Below are 18,697 nucleotides of genomic sequence, written 5' to 3'. Positions count from 1 at the left end.
CGCTTATGCCCACAAGTTCCCTATATGCATCCAGTTCGTCCGGAAAGCTATAAACGTTTTGTAAGACTTAAAATAACACAACATCTTTCTTCTTTTCTTCTTGATAACCAAAGAAAAATCACCTATTTTTCCCATCGTTACCAACCCGCTTATATCTGTGGAGTTGCCAACCTCACACAGAAAATTATCATACCTGAACTATGCTCTCTGCCTAAACGGTGTGATAACATTAGAAATCTTCTTTGACCATACAGGCCGTGTTATACAAATACAGAATAACATTGGTTCAAACGAGACATGAACATAAATTAAACAGACAACTAATAAGTATTTTGCTACGACGCAGAAGGTACGATCTTGATACGTTAGCACGTACTTGAAAAACAATTGATGTAGAATTAAGAAGCACAAACAAATCATATTTCTTCTTTATTTGAAGTACAGTTCTGAAAATATTTTCAGACGGGAAATCGAAAATTTATTATTTTTCGTACAAAAAGAGACGTTGTTAACAATAGGTTTTTGTCATTGATAGCACACACTCCATTTCAGCCGACTGAAGAATTCCTTCCACGAAGATGGTCACAGTTTTGACTGCAAGTATAAAAAATTTCGCACTTGAAAATCACAGGCAGGTGAACTTACAAACAATATTAGTTTTAGGTATAGGGAAAATGTGAAGAATTACTTATAACTAAAGTAGGTGATGTAAATGCAATTCTATCAGATGTTTCACTCTGCATATGCCACACACATACACCATTGTGGGCAAGTTACTTTTTAAAGATGGCGGAGTTGCAGTTACTCATATTAAATACTAACTCACAATTCCTGGAACTTAAAATTAACATGAATAATGAATGTTTAATTATAATAAAATAAATATATGAATACTTACATGTGTTTTGCCCGACCCTGTGGCCGAGTGATTAGCACATGGCGCTGCGACGCCAAGGGTTCCGGGTTCGAATCCCGGTCGGGCTTGGTTGTTTGTGAATGTCCATTCATCAATTTCATCATTTCATAACTCATCCCCATCTTCGCAAATTAGCCAAGAGGCACAAAACGCGAAGTAAAATAAACTAAATCAAATCAAAATCAAAATTACATGTGTTTTATTTATATTTCTCGTACATAATATAGCCTTATAATCAAGGGGTCCCGGGTTCGATACCCGGTGGAGGCACATAGTGGTTCGGATCCCACTTTAAGCTGTAGGCCCAGTCCCGATTAGCCTTACTGTGCATAAAGTGGACTTAAAACACCAAATCAATCAATCAATCAATCAATCGTACATAATATAGTGTCCATACGTTTATATTGAACAAATAAATTATGGAACAAACCAGCTGTGTTTGAATGATCATTCATTTTAATTTATATATAGCATGCATAGGGCTATGCCTTAAACAATTCCTGATATTAAGCAATGACTTCTTTCTGGCTCAATTACCACGTCCCGAATGAATGCATCAATGAACCAAACCAATAAAAGCTTCGCATGCAATTAGAAATGACATACTGAAATGTAGCATCCAGAGAACACACACAGTTGGAAAGAGAGTTGCCAGCTCTTCTCTCACGTTACAAAATTTCAAGTTAACAATTTAAGTTTCGTAAAGTAACTTTTGATGACGTTATTTCTGTTGTGAAAAAGTAAGTCTGTTACAGTTACAGCCACATACTTCAATAACTGTAGTTACTTCCGAACACTGACACACACATACATGCAGCACCGAATCCCCGAATTTAAAAAAATAACTTCTGAAAATATTTATCAGTCAGAGAACTAATAGGCTTTAATTTTGTCACTTTTTGCACGCAATACCATGCCTATGATGTCACATTTCTACTTACCTGACTGTGGATTGCAACTACACCATCTAATTCATCGGTGCGAATTTCAATTAAAGCATTTCCATCATTTCCAACTTCGATTATTTTCCCTGTGCACTTCCCATCTACCACGTCTCCAGAAATTATGTCGCAGTATGTTCCAGCCGGAAGACATGTCTGGAAAAAAGCAGACCGATTGGTTATCTTGAAATAAGTATATCTCAAACTTTTTTTCGCGTTTAATATTGTCTTCCTTTGGTGTCTTACTAGCATGTCAAGTGAATGATCTCTGAATAAAAGTAGAGTTTAAGTAAACAGTGCGTTGAACGACTTACATTACCTTAGAAATCTTTATGAGGAAGCCACGTTCTACATCAAACATTTGGCATGCTACTCAGCCACTCATTTAAGTATCTGTGTCTTTATTCGTGACTGGATCTACTTTTTTGGCGTATATATAATAATCCACTTTGTACTAAACTAACTAACTAACTCTTTAGCATTCTTATGGCTGCAGCAACACAAGATCAATCCAATCTTTTCCATCCTTACAGATTTCCTTTAGGTCCATCTCAACGTTATCCCTCCATCTTCGTCTTGGCCTTAGTATAGGTTTCTTACGATCAAGTTTCTAAACAAGAATCCTGTAAACTCTTCTTTCCTCTCCCATTCGAGACACGTGGCATGCCAATCTAAGTCTTCTTGATTAAATTATTCTAATGATATCTTTACAAATCTACTTTTTACTAGGAACTATGGAAATAGGCATGGCCATATTCTATGATGAATTTGTATATCTTGTAAATCGATTTTCTTACATAGTAGCTACTTGTGTAACAAAAATTATATTTCAGTTGTATTAAAGTATCTTATCTTGGAATCATATCTTGTATATATACATCTTGGATTAAGAATAGAAATACTCCATTGAAGAGAAACAATAATTCATTCCCACTCTGAACAGTTTTCCTGTCTTTTTTTATTTCATCGTCTTCATCCACACTCATTGTAGAACATAAAATGTAATAAAATGTCCTGTATCGAAGTGAAAGATGCTGGTAATCACGTGATTCCATACTTGTTTGTCAATATGGATTCAATCGACGTACCAGAAAACGTATAAGAATCAATGAATAGGAAATGAACCATGTCAGTACTTAGACCAGTTTTATTTGTCACAAGTTACAGGATACAAAATCTTATATTTCTTCACAAAATGTTAGGTATTTTACTGAGTTTGCCATTCCTACTTTAAAAGCTCTGACTGTAATTTTTTTCCATTTCAGTGGTTAGATGCATTTGTTTAAATTTAGATAAGTGCGAGTTGGAGCTTGGTATGACACTCGAAGGCACTCAAAAATTATTTTCGATTCGGATCCATACGACATATTCTACAGGGTATTTCAAAAGTCGCTCAACACCAACTTTGATCGCCTGTAATATGAAAACCGGAAGATATATTTACACCGAGTTTTTTTAAAGTTTCTTATATTTAAATATTTTTCAGTGCTTAATATTTTCAGTTTACGCAATGCAGGAAATTCTATAAATTAATCAATGATGAATTCACCTTAATTTCCCCCCCAAAAATGACACTTTGGGGTGAGCAAAATATGTAGACGTATGATGACTGATGCCATGTTAATTTGTCATTTGTGGCCAATATTGACCATGTGCTGCATTTCATAGGTTTGGGACTGGCAATTATATTGGCTTACTTTTCCTTTATACATACTGTAAGGTTTAGCATAGTGAGGGGGCAAAAGTAGCAAAAAGTGGGAGGGCAACTACCCCCACGCCACCCTAATCGCTGCCACGGTGTGTAAGCATACTCATATTTTAAGCATCAGATGCAGGCTAAGCAATGGTTATTATGTTCTTCATTGTTTTTCGAAGATTTGTTGCAAGTAATGAAGCATGATTGTTCTAAAGTCAACCGTACGATACTAATCCTACATGCTCACCAAGTTTCTCAAAGCTCTCTTCCCACAATTTTCTTGGAAATAGAGAACCATGGAAGTCTCTTGTTTTCGGTGAAAGCCTTTTGTGTCAAGTACTTGCGTTTTGTTTGCTGTAGATAATCACCGGGCAGCTCGGCGTTTTATCGGGGCGGCTGTCAGTTGGAAGACAGGTTGAAACATGTTTGCTTTCCTCTGAACCTGCCCTGATGGCAATTTTATAGCTGGAGTGAATTGAGTAACATTTCTAATAATCTTTTCGGAGCATGGGCGTAGTTTGGTAGAGGCTAGGGGAGCTAAGCCACCCAGAAGCAGGCATTAGCCCCCAAATCCATGCGATATGTGCAGAAAATAATTATGGAAGGAGAAACTGACAGTTAAACTTAAGCAAAGAAATTCAACCATGGAGCAAGAGAGATTTTCGCCTTTGGCATTGTTGAACATAGAAAGGGATATTGTAGAGAAGAGAACCTGCAAAAAATCGTCAGGAATTTTTACAGAAAAAAGAAAAAAAGAAGGGTGGCATCTCTATTGAATTTTTAGATAAGACAATTCCATAATTGATCTAATGTCTTAAATTTTTTCACGGTTTCAAAATTTCATTGTAAATAAATTAAGGAAATTGAAATTTTTACTATTCCATTACCTACGTACAGTAAATAGTGCTTTTAATGTCTTGCTGCATTATAAGTGCTTCAATAACAACGCAAGATTACAACACATTAAAATTATATTGTTTTTTTTTCTAAGAAAGAAATTTGTGCTTTAATAAATTTGCAACCCGCTATAATAGTGTGCTTATAGGTTTCATAAAAATGACCAACACAATTCCATTTCTTTCGAATAAGATGACGTCAGGATCACCTGCTTCCGGAGAATGCCCATGATAATTTTTATAAAGGCAAGGAAAAATGTAGCCCCAGTTAGCCCCCCACCCCCCAAGGGAGCGGACGAAACTCTGTCTATGCTTCCGCCGAGTAACAGGTATCACCACTGGCGCACGAACCAGGTACAGAAATAATAACAAAATTAACGTTGAAATTAATACATTAATACGCGTATTATGTATAGCTATGTCTATTCACAACATGTAAGTTAATTAATATTGTATTGTTATTATTAATTGAATAGGCAAAATGCTGGTATAAGAATATAGATATAACAGCATTATCCATCATCTAGCTTGCCTGTAGCTAACATCGCCAAAATTTATATTAAAACAATTGTTCTGTAAAGGAAATGACAAAAATGAAGGAATTGAAAATCTATTGAATAACACAAAGGGGTGTTAGATCTAGATGAAAAAAGTAAAGTTTCTGATTAACACTTTATGCATAAATTTTATTTTGTACTGTTCCTCAAAGCCGACTTATCCCAATATAATCATTGCCTTCCAGTAAGTTCGGCGAAAATAAATATAGAACAAATGGTAAACAACAATCATATTTTCATTATTTAATTACTTGGTAAGTCTTTCGGGAAGAGATTTGGACTCCCTGGACCCCCTAAATACGTCTTTGGAGGCTACAACCCCTTCCGAAATTTGAGAAAAACAGTAAATGACTCGGGAAAAGCCGAAGTGATAAATGCAAGCCCATTCTCAAAATGACCACCGACTACCATTTTTGTCTTTCAAAAGTTGGTTGGTTGATTTGGTGTTTTAAGTCCACTTTATGCACAGTAAGGTTAATCGGGACTGTACCTACAGTTTAAAGTGGGATCCGAGCCAGTACGTGCCTCCACCGGGTAACAAACTCGGGACCCTTTGATTACAAGGCAACGACGCAACCACTGCGCCATCGAGTAGGTTATAAAACGAAGGTTATTACTAAATATTTTATTGTGTATCTCGCCTTCCTAGAACGCTGCTAAGGAATGTCCACGTTTACAAACTTGTTTTGAGATGAGAATGATTATATGCTGCATATTGTGCAAATCTTTGATTATAACATCGCAATTGATGTTCCCCCTGATTTTTCATCCGCAAACAAACAAGTAACACAACCACATTTTTCTAAAGCAATTCATTTAAAATATTTCGAAGTATTGTGATGTTTCCGAAATATTAGGAAGGAAAAATATATTCCTTGTCTGTATTTTGCTTACTTTAAGTGGCTTTTCCGTTATTTTAGGTTAATCGTGACGGCGATGCATGATGATTAGATGAAAATGATAAACTGATAAATACAAATGAATGTACAAATGAAGGCATATTTGAATTTCTCGAAGTGCTAGCTTCATAAACCCTGATGAAACTGATATTCAATCTGTATCCAACTCAAGAGTTATACTGTATTCTGGGAATCTCTGGAGCAAGAGAACGAAAAAGAAGTCTCTGTGCAAGTAGTGACTTGAGAGACCTACCAGCTGTTAGCAGCCGCGCGTACTTCTTCTCTCCTTCCACTCGCTATCTCCCCTTCTCTGCCGTTAGGGGTGGCTTTGCTCCACAGATTCCCGAGACACAGTATAAGGAGGGGTTCAGTTTTCTGAGGATAGTAACATTTAAATATCTGTAACATTAATAATAATAACTCTTGATTATGGATATTATTTACTCATGGTAAACTAGTCAATAATGATATTATTATAATCTTTATACAGTTTCCAATTAATAAAATGTTATTTTCTAAATATCTCACTTTACATATCAACGTGTGAAACTTGGTCCCTTAAATTGAAAGAGGAACATTAATTGAGAGTATTTGAAAATAAGATCCTTAGGAAAATATTTGGACCTAAAAGGGATGAGGAGACAGGTGAGTGGAGAAGGTTACATAATTTAGAAGTACATAATTTGTATTCATGTCCAGATATTACTAGAATAATTAAATCAAGAAGACTTAGGTGGGCAGGGCATGTGGCACGAATGGGAGAAGAAAGAAGAGTTTACAGAATTCTTGTTGGAAAACCTGATGGTAAGAGACCTGTAGGAAGGCCAAGATGAAGATGGAGGGATAACGTTGGGATGGACCTAAAGTAAATCGGTATGGATGGAAAAGAGTATATAGATCTTGCTCAAGATAGGGACAGATGGAAGTCCTGTATTGCTGCAGCCTTGAACCTTCGGGTTTAAGAAGGCTAAAGAGTTAGTTAGTTAGTTAGTTACGTGTAGTAAATATGTTAACAATTACGATATTATTTTTCATTATGCACAGCCACCAGCAATATAAGTGAGACACCTAGATCATGCAATACTGGCTTTCCTGCAATGCGTTATATGTGCAGGGACAGTGCTACGGGGGCTGAAGCCCTCCAAAACAAGTCTCACTCCCCCTGTAGCCCCCTACGTTTTTATAAAGCAGTGTAGTACGGTTGACGCATTTCGACCAAAAACTTAAAAAGTAGAAATTTGCATTTTCCATTATAAAACTTCCACTGGGGCAAGTAAAATGTTCAAGTACATTTTCTAGTTCGGTTAGATCGCAAGGATACTTTGTTACGATGTGTTGTAAAATCAGGAGAAGTGTAGGAGGCGCTGCAGATATGCCTGGATAACAGTGGCCACTGAACATTTGATACTAAGTAATTGTCCAATCATGATTCGCCAAACTTATTACGAAAGCTGCTGTTTATTACGAAAGCTGGTATAGGTGGACGTATTCATTGGTTTTGAGATTGTTCTTTGATTGTTGGCATATACAGCTAAATGTATACAATATTGTTAGCCACTATAAATCGTATCACTATGTTTCGGAATACGTCTAACAGGTGGGACAAAGGATTTTTTATAAGTAGGACGACGTTCAAAATCTAGAGAAGTGTTATGTTTCTCTTCTGCTTGTTAGTTCCTCGTTATATCTATCCTTATAGCTGCAAATATTCGAGAGGGAGGAATACAATGTTGAAGAATCAAAGAATATATAAACTACCTAATTCTTAAATGCTAAGAATTGGAGAGATTACAATTGGGCTCCAAGCCCCAATAGTATGCTGCTACCTTGATATCAAGAACTCCCAGGTTCGATCTCCAGTGGATATAATATTTCATTAAGTAGTTCGGATTTCACTTTGAAGCTGTAACTCTCGTCCCGATTAACCTCTGTGCATGTAGTGGACCTTACAACAGATACGGTGCGAAAATCAGCGCGCTTGGTCAATTTTATTGCTCGCAGTCCTAGTCCTACATGTTAATTACTTATCATTTGTAATGTTAGAAAATAATTTATGCTGTACCGTCACAGTGGACAATTACGATTACGTGGAAGAGAATCAATCCTTGAACCACATCTAAAACTATTCATTCAATTCTGATCAGCCTTTATGCTCGTATATTACAGCTGCTCATAAAATAGGCATATCTTATTGTGGTTTCTTGCTGTGGTTCATTTTCACATTTCAGCAAAAAAGTATTTACGCTCTTTACATAGAAATAGTGTTACATGTGGTATTTATACTTTTATCCAAATAATTGAGAAGACGTAGACACAGTGGCCAAATTTGATTCCGTGCAGCAGAATCAATCTTTAAAGCACATCTAAAACTATTGATCCAATTCTGATTAGTATTTATGTATAATATATTCTGAAATAAAATTATAATCTTTGGAAATTATATTTTCACTAATCAAAAATGTCCAGTGCAAGAGTTGCAACTATATTCATTGCTTTTATGTCAGTGTATTTGTCTTCTGCATGATGGAGCTGAATTTGTAGTGAAAATATGTTTGTTCCTTTGAACTGTTCATGTGAATAGTAAGTTTGCGATATTATTACACTCAATGGCTTAGGAAAGGAAAACAATATAATTATTGCATTTTATTTGGCATACAAGATTCGTCCCTAAAAGCACTCTTGCATATGATGGAACAAAATGCAACATGTTAGTGTTTTTTTCTCTCTCTTTTTCTCCGTCTGACCGTAAACTATATCACTGATAAAATTATACCGTAGTAAATTATTAAGCATTTTTATTCGGTACTGGTTAGCACCCCCAGAATTTGACTCTCAAATCTTTAGCCCCCCACTTATTTCAAGCTGGCGCCGCCACTGTATATGTGATGCACAACTCTACATTGTTATCGAAAAGTTACTATGGAAGTCGGCTCATTTACATTTCTATTTTCAAATATTTTTGAATTAGTCCTCAATGACGATTGACCCAACTTAATTATTAAGCTATTTTATTTTTCTTAGTATAAATTGTGTTCATATTGTGGTGTATATACTATATGTATCTTGTATGAGAACCTATTAACACGAAAGTTATTAAATCGTAGTATGAAGTCACTTGCTGTAACTTCAAGCAATAATTATATACATAATCTACAAAACTTTGTCTTTGTTTGAAATCACACATACTTCAATTACTGCAATCGGTTGACAACGACTACGGAATGAAGACAGTGGCGCATGAGTTGCTTTTTGATTTGGGAGTAGAAAGTTTAACGTAAACACAAGCGCGCACATATATTTATTAACATGTATATTACATGTTACAATATCACAAATAGCTCTCAATTTTAAAATAAATTCACGTTAATCTTATCCTGCCAATAATAAGAAAGCAAGATTCACAAGAGAATATTAAATATTTAAGAAATTTATTTTCTGCTTTCAAAATAGTATTTTAACACGGGATATAATTCGTATCAAAGGATTTGGACGTAGATCTGTATACCCTTGTAATCTCCATTTCTGCCCCACTGAATGAGGGTGTTGTAATACTAACCTCACCATCTACCGCATTGTTTACCAATATTCTTGCATTTCAGGTTGACCTCCATATAGTTCCTCTTCGCGCAGTTTTGCGGAATAAGGGTTGACTATCCTCTCTTATTTGTTGAATGCGTTGTCTATGCCTTGCTAACTATACGGTAGTTACCTGAAGAGTTTGATGAAGATCACTGCTGTCATCATTGATGGCAATGAACCCACTTCCTCCGCGGCAGAATGCAATCTGATAGTTTGCGTTGTCCCACCAATTATTGACACCCTCATCTGAAATATCCATAAAATAAACAATCGAATTTACGAAAGCAAAAAGAAATATTTGAACAGGAACTTACACGTACCACTACAATGCATTTTCGATCATTATTGAAAACTAAATTATTGGTTAGTGCGGAACATTTCATTTTTTTTTTTGGTTGAAGGATCAAAATTAGCAAGCTTTCCCTTACTCTCCGTAATCAAGAAGTCCCGGGTTCGATATCCGGTGGAGGCATATAGTGGTTCGGATCCCACTTTAAACTGAAGGTCCAGTCACGATTAGCCTATCTGTGCATAAAGTAGATTCAAAACAACAACTCAATCTCCTTTACTCTCTCTCTCTCTCTCTCTCTCTCTCTCTCTCTCTGTCTCTCTCACGCGCATCACAGACATATTTCTCTGTGTGCGTATTTCGTTACTTAGCGTTGCTTTTCTGCCACTCTTGGCTATCGTGGCGATACTAAGACGGGACACTCACAAAGAACACCTATGTCCAGGTCGGTACTCCAACCCGGTAACTTTGGTGGTGAGGTCGAAAGTCGACCACTTAATGTTCGAGGCGCCGAGACGTGCATGGTACAGTCACGGACACTGCCGGGTTATAACGACCCTATCGAAGAAGTACTGAATCAAGTTCTCGATTTCTGACCACTAAGCGCCTTGTGTGTAGACAACCCAACCAACATTACAATTCTGCGGCTTGTATACCAGTCACGGGTATACATCTTTGTAAATTGAGCAGTGATGCCAAAGAGAAATACGAGATGAAGATTGTCGGACGTAATGTCTCGTGTTCTCGACATGGATTAATAATCGGTTCACGTTATGTTCCTTTATTTAATTTTGTTTGGGAACTAACTTGACGGACTTCCCTTATATTTTTACTGCTTGCATTACTGCAAATTCTATATTTTATAACCATAATGCATTGAACGAAAATAATACATAGAATAACATCCAACACACGTGCACACCACAATTCTCACACACACACAGAGAACTCGAAATGCATCAAAGCGAATTTGATGCACTTTTAGTGCATCAAATGACACACCTAAACGTGTAATCTTGGATTATTGGAAATTGTCTTCGGATTCGATGCACTTTTACTGCATCAAATCGAATATCGACTGTGGAGTGTGTCTTTTGATGCGTCTTAGTGTGTTAATTGCACATCCGAGGGGATTTTATGCATCGAAATGCATATTTCTCAATTTATACACATGCATGCATAATTATTACGAAGCAATTGTTCAGTGATTTTACTTAACTTATACAGAAAATAAATTTTAATATTACGATAATATGAAAGGAATTCTTAATTTATAAGCTCATAAATTGATCGAAGTAAAAAATATAAAGTATCAGGAACAAAAGTAAATTTATTTTTAAGTAATTAATTATATTTCCTATAGCTAATTGAAATATCAAAATTGGTGCCACACTTGCATGTTCAAGCCACTAATAATGTTCTTTTGATGCATTGTTTCTGCACAGTAAGTAATTTGTACTCTTTGAGGAGGGGTCACATCTTGCCCTCCAGTCATAGAAACTTAAAATTTCCGTTTTATTATTGTTAATCAGTGCTTTCTTTCTGGGAGGAAAGTTCCGTTACTCTTCAAGTTGGTTTGTTTTTGTGTTCATCATAAAAAATACTAAAAATATTTTTTTTGCATGTTCATAAATAAAAAAGTGCCAGAAAAAAGATGCTTGTTATTATTATTATTTTACAAAACATAAAATTGAAATTATATTGAAAATACTTTGGCGTTGTTAACAAGTTCAGACTTGTGTACGTTATTTAGGTAGAAACTAGATTCGCTTTGCTTGTTTCCATAAGCATCTAAGTATATCACTTTGTTCATGAACAGTTCATTGCCTTTTTTTGTCCTTTTTTACGATATACAGATATGAAAGATCCCTTAATCTGCTCCGCTGCGGAATGTTATCACAACGCGCTACGATCTCAGGGGTCTCGAATTTGAATCCCGGGCTGGGGATTCTTTTTGTGCGTGTCTCTTCATCAATTTTATGATATCATCACTTAGCTTCATCGTCGGATTAGCCTAAAGTGTAAGAAAAGTGACGTTAATAACAAAAATCAAATAAAGACAAAATATTTTTGGGGTATTCACTACACCCTTACTTGATGTTAGTAACATCCACCTAACATTTTTCACATAGTCCCAACTTATGGTTATTTTGGCTCTAAATGTAATGTTATTTCAAATCCCCCCCCCCCACTTTCAACTTGCCCGAAACGGAAAATTCTTTGTAAACAACTCCTGGGTGACTGACTCACCACTGAGGGGTGCTCGCTGACGCTATGCGCTTTCACCACCAGAAACGTGCATTCCATTCAGTTTCCGTAGTTGGCGTCTTGTGAACTGGTGGTGATAACGTGTTTTGTTGGTGTTCGTGTGTTTTGCAGTTGTTTGCAGATTGCACAAGGAGAGAAGATCTACAGATTTTCGGAGTAAGGAAAAGTAAGTATCTATCCAGGTTATTTATAATTTTCCGTTTTGCTTTTTCCGTTGAAGTTCTGATTTCAGTACTTAATTCTAAATGCTCGAGTAATAATTAAACACGTGTTCAGTCCCAACAGTTGAATTAAAATGGGAGATCAGCTTCAGGACCCAATATTTAACATAGCACAATAGAAGTGTTAGGTGTGAACATGGATGTCCGCAGGATTTTTTCCAGGGAGGGGCAAGGAATGTATTTTTTTTCGAGGGGGGCGAACAAAGCACATTGTCTCCAAAAATTGGGTTGTTTCCTTGAAAAAACATTGCTTAAATTTGAATTTATGATGTTCATGCAATAATTAACACCTATTATTGTGGCTAAAATGAAGTTATATGTGTGAAATACATCATTTTTGGTTGACTTTTATTTTCCAGGGGGGGGGGCACGGCCCCCCCTTCCGGACGCCCATGGGTGTGAATTGAATGTTTCTTTGCTTTTATCTGCCTATTTCATAATTTATTATTTTTGCAATTGACGACAAACCCAGTGTCGTGAAGCGAATACATGCATATAAAATTTGGTTCCGAATTTCCTTTCTCTTTTTCGAATCTCTCCCTTCATACACAGAATCTTCTCTGTGCTTGCTATTTACTTAATCTCGTCTCGGACATTTCTTTTTCTATATTTCTCCTCACATTTTCGGTCTGTGTCTTCATTATTCTTTCTCTCCATTAATCTTTTACTATTCCTCTTCCTTCTGTCTCTTTCTGTCTGCCTTGCTTATATATATATTTCTCCCTCGCGCTCCTCTTATTTCTTTCTCTCTCTTTTCTATTTCTTTCTCTGTTTTCTATTTTTGTTTGCTCTTTTTCACTTCTTTCTTTCTATCTCTCTCGCTTTTCTATCTCTATGTCTTTTATTTTCTCCCTCTCTTGTTTCTCTATTTCGTTCGTTTCTCTATTCTTCTCTCTCCTTCACTTCCCTATTTATTTCATTTACCTCTCGCTTCTCTATTTCTTTTTCGATCTTTCATGTTCTTCTCTCTCCCCTCTCTCTGCCTGGCTTATGTGTCTCGCCTCTTTTCTCTCTCTTTCGGCCTCCCGGTGGCGTAGTGGTAACGTCGTCGCCTTGTAATCAAGGGATCTCGAGCTCGATACCCAGTGGAGACGCATTGCACGTTGGTTCGGATCCAAACTTAAATTGTAGACCCAGTTCCGATCAGGCTATCTGCACATAAAGTGATTAAAAGAAAAACAATTCTCTTCCCCTCTTGTCTCTCTCAAACGTGTGTGTGTGTGTGCGTGCGCGCACCTCACTTCTTTTTTTCTTTATCTGTCCCTCACTTGTGATTGTCTTCTTTCCTTCACTCCGTCTGCTTTTTAATTCTCTTCCTTTCTCAAATTCTCTGCCGCTTCTTTCATCTCTTTTATCTCCCTTAACGTGCTTCTTTCTTATGATGACATGGAACATGATGTCAATGTGTCTAACTTGTTTACATGCCATCACACTCATAAGAGAGAAGATTGAAAAAATCGGACGGAGAGTGAAGTAGAGAGAAGAGAATGATAAGTGAAAGATAAAGCGAAGTAAATAAGCGATACACAGACATATGGTGAAGATGTGTGTGGGGGGGAAGCAAATCTGGGGAAGAGAGGGAGAGGCCGAAGGGAAGTGAAAGACATGGGAGAGAGAGGGGAGGACATAAATAGGGAAACGAGTGAAAGACAGAGAAAGATGTCGAAAAGCAATCTGCGGGTTCCGATTGTCGCCTACACCAATCACCAACCACATCGAATTTACATAAGCTGGATTTTTGTTTTTTCTTTTATAAAAATTGAGAAGGCGTACATACAGTAAAACTCTAGAATATCTTAATCTTATTTACGAAAGTTCAGAAATATTATTTTAATATCCCTGAATGTTGGAGACAATAGTTCTACCTGTGATTTTTTTAGTAGTCAGTCCTCATTTTGCCATCTTTTCGTGCATCTCACGTTCTTTTTTTAAGAGTACTGGGGCGAAGGGGGGTTAAATACAATGTTAATTGGATATTATCAATTGTCTAGTGCTTTAATATGTGTAGTTTCAAGAACTACACAATGGATAATGTCGAACTAACATATTTCAAACAATAAAAAAAATTAAAATATGATATTTTACTCGTCTTATTAATTAGGAATGAAATGATCGTTCTAGCACTTGTATAAAAATTTTATTTTTGAATGATCTACTTGTCTGTTATTCATTAATGTTAACTGTACCATTTAAATTATACTCAACTAGTATTTTGTTTTGATATTAAACTAAGTTTCGTTTTTCTGCTTATCCCAAGTAGATGTTATATGCAAAGTTTTTTTTTGTTTATTTTTAAGGTACTTGTTGTTCCCTTCATGAAGACAATAAAGAAATATTCAGAAGCTCTTTTGCAGAGGAATGAAGCAAATGAACCGACTGAAGAGGGATTATTCTCTGGTTGTTGTTGATACCCACCAACAATGCAAGCAAAAGGTTAGTGTGTGTTACATATTGTTATCCGTAACATGAATATGTGCTAAGAAAATCTCACTTTCCACAGAAAATTTACCATGGTGCAAGTGTTGCTCATGTTTCAAATTACGACTTTCAAGTTAACACATGTAAATATAATTTTTCCATGTTGAATTAATTTATAATATCTTCAGAATATTTTTTTCATTTCATGGATTTTAGGCTCATTAAATAAACTGCTTCACATAACATCCAGTGGCGTGCCCAAGGTTTTTTTTTGGGGATCATAACCACCTCTTTGGCCAAGTATTTCTAAAAAAAAAAAGAGAACATCAAAGACAGGAAAGATGACAAATTGAGGGCTTAATAATAAAAATAAGTATATGTACCCCCCTTCTAAAATCCTGATAACTGATAACATCACTCAAAATACAAACAGCTTCTCATTGGATAACATAATGATCAGCTCTTAAGCCCCTTATCACCTTTGATACCTAGCTTTTTATATGAGACTGTGGTTAATTCAATATGCTTAACTGTTAATGTTTGTTGCTTTTCTTTCTCTCCCTCCCTCCCTTCCCCTCTCTCTCTCTCTCTCTCTCTCTCTATGTGTGTGTGTAAATTATTATTGGACATGAGTTTCATATTGTATACAAAATTTCAAAGAGTTGATGTTATGTTTGTTTCAGTGGTGGAGTTCTTTTGTGGAAAATGATTTCTATACTTATAGGCATTATAAATAAGAACCTTGTGTCAATTTCATGTTTAATTTTGCTTTCTATCTGCTAATGACATAAGGCCATTTTGGCTCTAAATTTACCCTACCACCCCTAAATACAAACTTACACCCACATATGGAAAATTCAGGACACATCCCTGAAAATATTATTTTAATGCAACTGATAAATAATTTTAAGTAACTATATATACATAATGGTTAACACAAGATTGTCATGTATTTTCTGTTTCATTTTCGTAATTGCTTGAGATAAGCAATGAATGGCTTTTAATATTTTTTCATTAGCATACATAGTTTTAAGCACATCAAGCTACCCATGAAAGGCTTGGAAATTTAATTATTACAATGCCATTAAGTCATGGAAAGCGGTACAGGAGGAGAGGAATCTTTTTCTCCCTTAATTTGTTTTTATTTTTCTGTCATTCTTTCTTATTTTTCTCCATTTTCTTTCTTTCCACCTTCTTTCTCTATTTCCTCTCTCACTCTTTGTCAGAGAGAGATAGACTCCTTCACTCTTTTATTTCTTTCCTTCCCTCTTCCCCCTATATCTCTCTCTTAGTCCATTTCTGTCATTTGAATCGAGTTGGGGATGTATTTATCTTAGGGGAGACCGGGGTATTTAGAACAGGAAACAACCTGTAGAAGTTCCACTGTAAATTACTCAGAAAGTTACTGATGTATTTTTTTAAAAATTTCTACCATTTAAAAGGACATCTTTTGCATATTTTTGAAAAAAATAATGACCATACCTGCATTGCAAATACTCGTCCAAAAAAAAAATTGTCATGACACCATAAAATTGTTCCAATTACCCCATTTGGGGTTAATGGAACATAAGTTAGAAATTTCAACTGAATAGCTTTAGATTGCTGTTGGGGTAATACGAACATCATAAATAAATATCCCATTTACCCTGCAAATTTGAACACAATAGCTCTATTTCTTCTGGAGTTATCAATGCTTGTTTAAATAAAATCCCAAGTTAAAGTCTTTTTTCATAAAGTTCAATTTCCCAGCTGTGAAGCAAACATGTGTGAATGAAAATAAGTGTTCTATGATTTATTTCAAAGGTTACAGGCCATTCTACAATGTAGTAAAGAAAAAACTTCTAATAGTTACATGTACAATCTAGTATACCCAAGCGAAATCAAGCAAATTACGCAATGTTCTAATAACCCCTTTGCAGAAATTTTTGGGGTAATAAGAACTTTGCTTATAAAAACCAGGCAAATTGCCCATAGACAACCAAACTCACATGAAAAGATGTGTGCCCTTATGTTTTATTATAGGGGTGCAGAAAATTTTGCATGGGTTCTTTCATTCACATCCAGTATATGCAGAAGCAGAGAAACACCAAGCATGCGTCACATCAGTTTTTGCAGGTGTATAATAAAAGTCAAATAAAACTTACTTTTGTGTAGTTATTCCAATAACAAATTTTCTGCATGTAGGTTTAGTGTAGGTACATAGGTATGAAATGTTATATACACCAGTCTTTTCGTTTTAAATTATTCTACATTAACATGTTCCAATAACCCCATGTTCTAATTACCCCGGTCTCCCCTACTATCTATTGCTTGAATATTAAATTATGGCATTTGAAACTATATTTATTATTTTTAGTTAATTTCTGATTTTGATATAATATTAATTACTAGATTTATTTTTATTGCTGGAATAACAAGGAGTGCACAAATGCCGTTTTCTGCATGGTATATATGAGAGTCTCTCTTTTAGAAAGAGAGAGAAATAAATATATGTGCTTGTCATGTCTCTCTCCCCTCTACCTTTTTCTCTCACTGCATTTCTTTCCTTTTTCAGTCTCTCCAAGAGAGAGAGAGAGAGAGAGAGAGAGAGAGATTGCAAGAGAGGAGAGAGAAATATGTGTATTTGAGAGAGGATCAACTCTCTCTCCCTCTCTAATATCTTATGCTTGTTATGTGGGAGATAGAGAGGTGGTGGGAAGGAAAAGGATGGAATGGTGGAGGGAAGAGATGGATGAATTATAAAGGGTTTCCGATTGTAAATCGTATACAAATTACACCATTTAAAACTATGTAATATTTTCAGTTCTGCTTGATCTCATCTGTATTTGTCCACATATGTCCATAATTATTTTATTTTTAAAGCTCCAAATCATGTTCCTCTGTGATAAAGTACCCACTCTTTCACATTCATATACAACAGAAAGAATTGCTGTCTTACATTTATTAAATCATATTTTTATATATTGATGAGGATAAACGTTTATGAACAGAAAAGTAATGTACATTAACTGAATTGAATGTTCTCTATTTGTTTCCTGTTTGTGCTTTTCAATTGCTAATCTTCTTCGTAACTCGTTGGATTTGGAAATTGATTTGAACGTGTTATCAATATGAAAGTGTTTGTTTAACCTATGTGTGTGGTGTAAAGTATTATGTCACTTCGTTTTGGCCTATAAGCATTATCATATATCAGAATCTGTCTCCTTTACAGTACAAAATTATTATTGCTAATATATTTACACCACCTACATGTGGTAATGTTTTCCCAGTGTCAATTGAAATGTGATGTTTTGTAATAAAATTCAAGAAAAATATTATACTTATGAGTACTTCATTCGTTTATTTTCAGGAAGTATCTCCATTTGCGAACAGAAGATTTTGAAAATGAAGCACCTTATCTCACTGGCACTATTAGTGGGAGGAAAGTTGTCCTGGTAGCTGGATGCTAGAAAGTGCAATGTGCCACTTTACAAAAATTTATCTGTGCACTTGTTGGCATGTACTACGTTTTTGAATTAGACTACTCTGAAAACTGTGGTACATATATGGCAGTAGTCGAGTACATACTATTAGGTCATAAATAGAGACTGTCGCACCAAGTCATCTATCTTATGTGCAAAGATTTAAAACAGAATGTGCATTAAGCATCAGTGTATCTGTGTCAAACAATAAATGTTCTGTCTCAAGATCATCTGTAGGCTATCATTTGTTAGTATGAATAGCACCTAAGTTCTTTTATTGTTCACTAACAACATTGGTGTGATTGAAAATGGTATTCATAGATTTTCTATGTCATATATTAATTTTAGGTTACAGGGTGTTGATTTTTTTTCTGTTTAATGACGATGCATTTTACTCCTACGTCACTTAATTCTTGTTCATAATTGAAAATTATTTGCTTTTTTGATTTTTCTGTGACTGTTAATCTGCATGTTCACGGTAAGACATAAACATGTAGAATAAATGGAAAGGAAAATCAATTTACTTCTTTTTCTCAGCCTAAAAATTATTACAATC

The 18,697-nt window shown here is 35.4% G+C and overlaps 1 protein-coding gene across 1 annotated transcript in view; it reads right to left on the bottom strand.

Annotated features, from left to right (window-relative positions):
* Positions 1-463: 463 nt before the first annotated feature.
* LOC145987089 (alpha-amylase 2-like) overlaps positions 464-18,697 on the bottom strand; it is a 43,388-nt gene continuing 25,154 nt past the window's right edge. Inside the window, exons 9-11 of the mRNA XM_083121560.1 lie at positions 9,615-9,730; positions 1,858-2,013; positions 464-594 (exon numbers count right to left, since the gene is read on the bottom strand). Coding sequence (XP_082977686.1) covers positions 583-594; positions 1,858-2,013; positions 9,615-9,730 — 284 coding nt within the window. The 3' untranslated portion in view covers positions 464-582. The remainder of the gene's footprint in view (positions 595-1,857; positions 2,014-9,614; positions 9,731-18,697) is intronic.

The sequence above is a fragment of the Lepisma saccharinum genome, chromosome 4 (assembly GCF_977018435.1).
Source record: "Lepisma saccharinum chromosome 4, izLepSacc3.1, whole genome shotgun sequence".
NCBI lineage: Eukaryota > Metazoa > Arthropoda > Insecta > Zygentoma > Lepismatidae > Lepisma > Lepisma saccharinum.
Note: the sequence above shows the minus strand (reverse complement) of the source record. Positions and strands in the feature narration are given on the sequence as shown.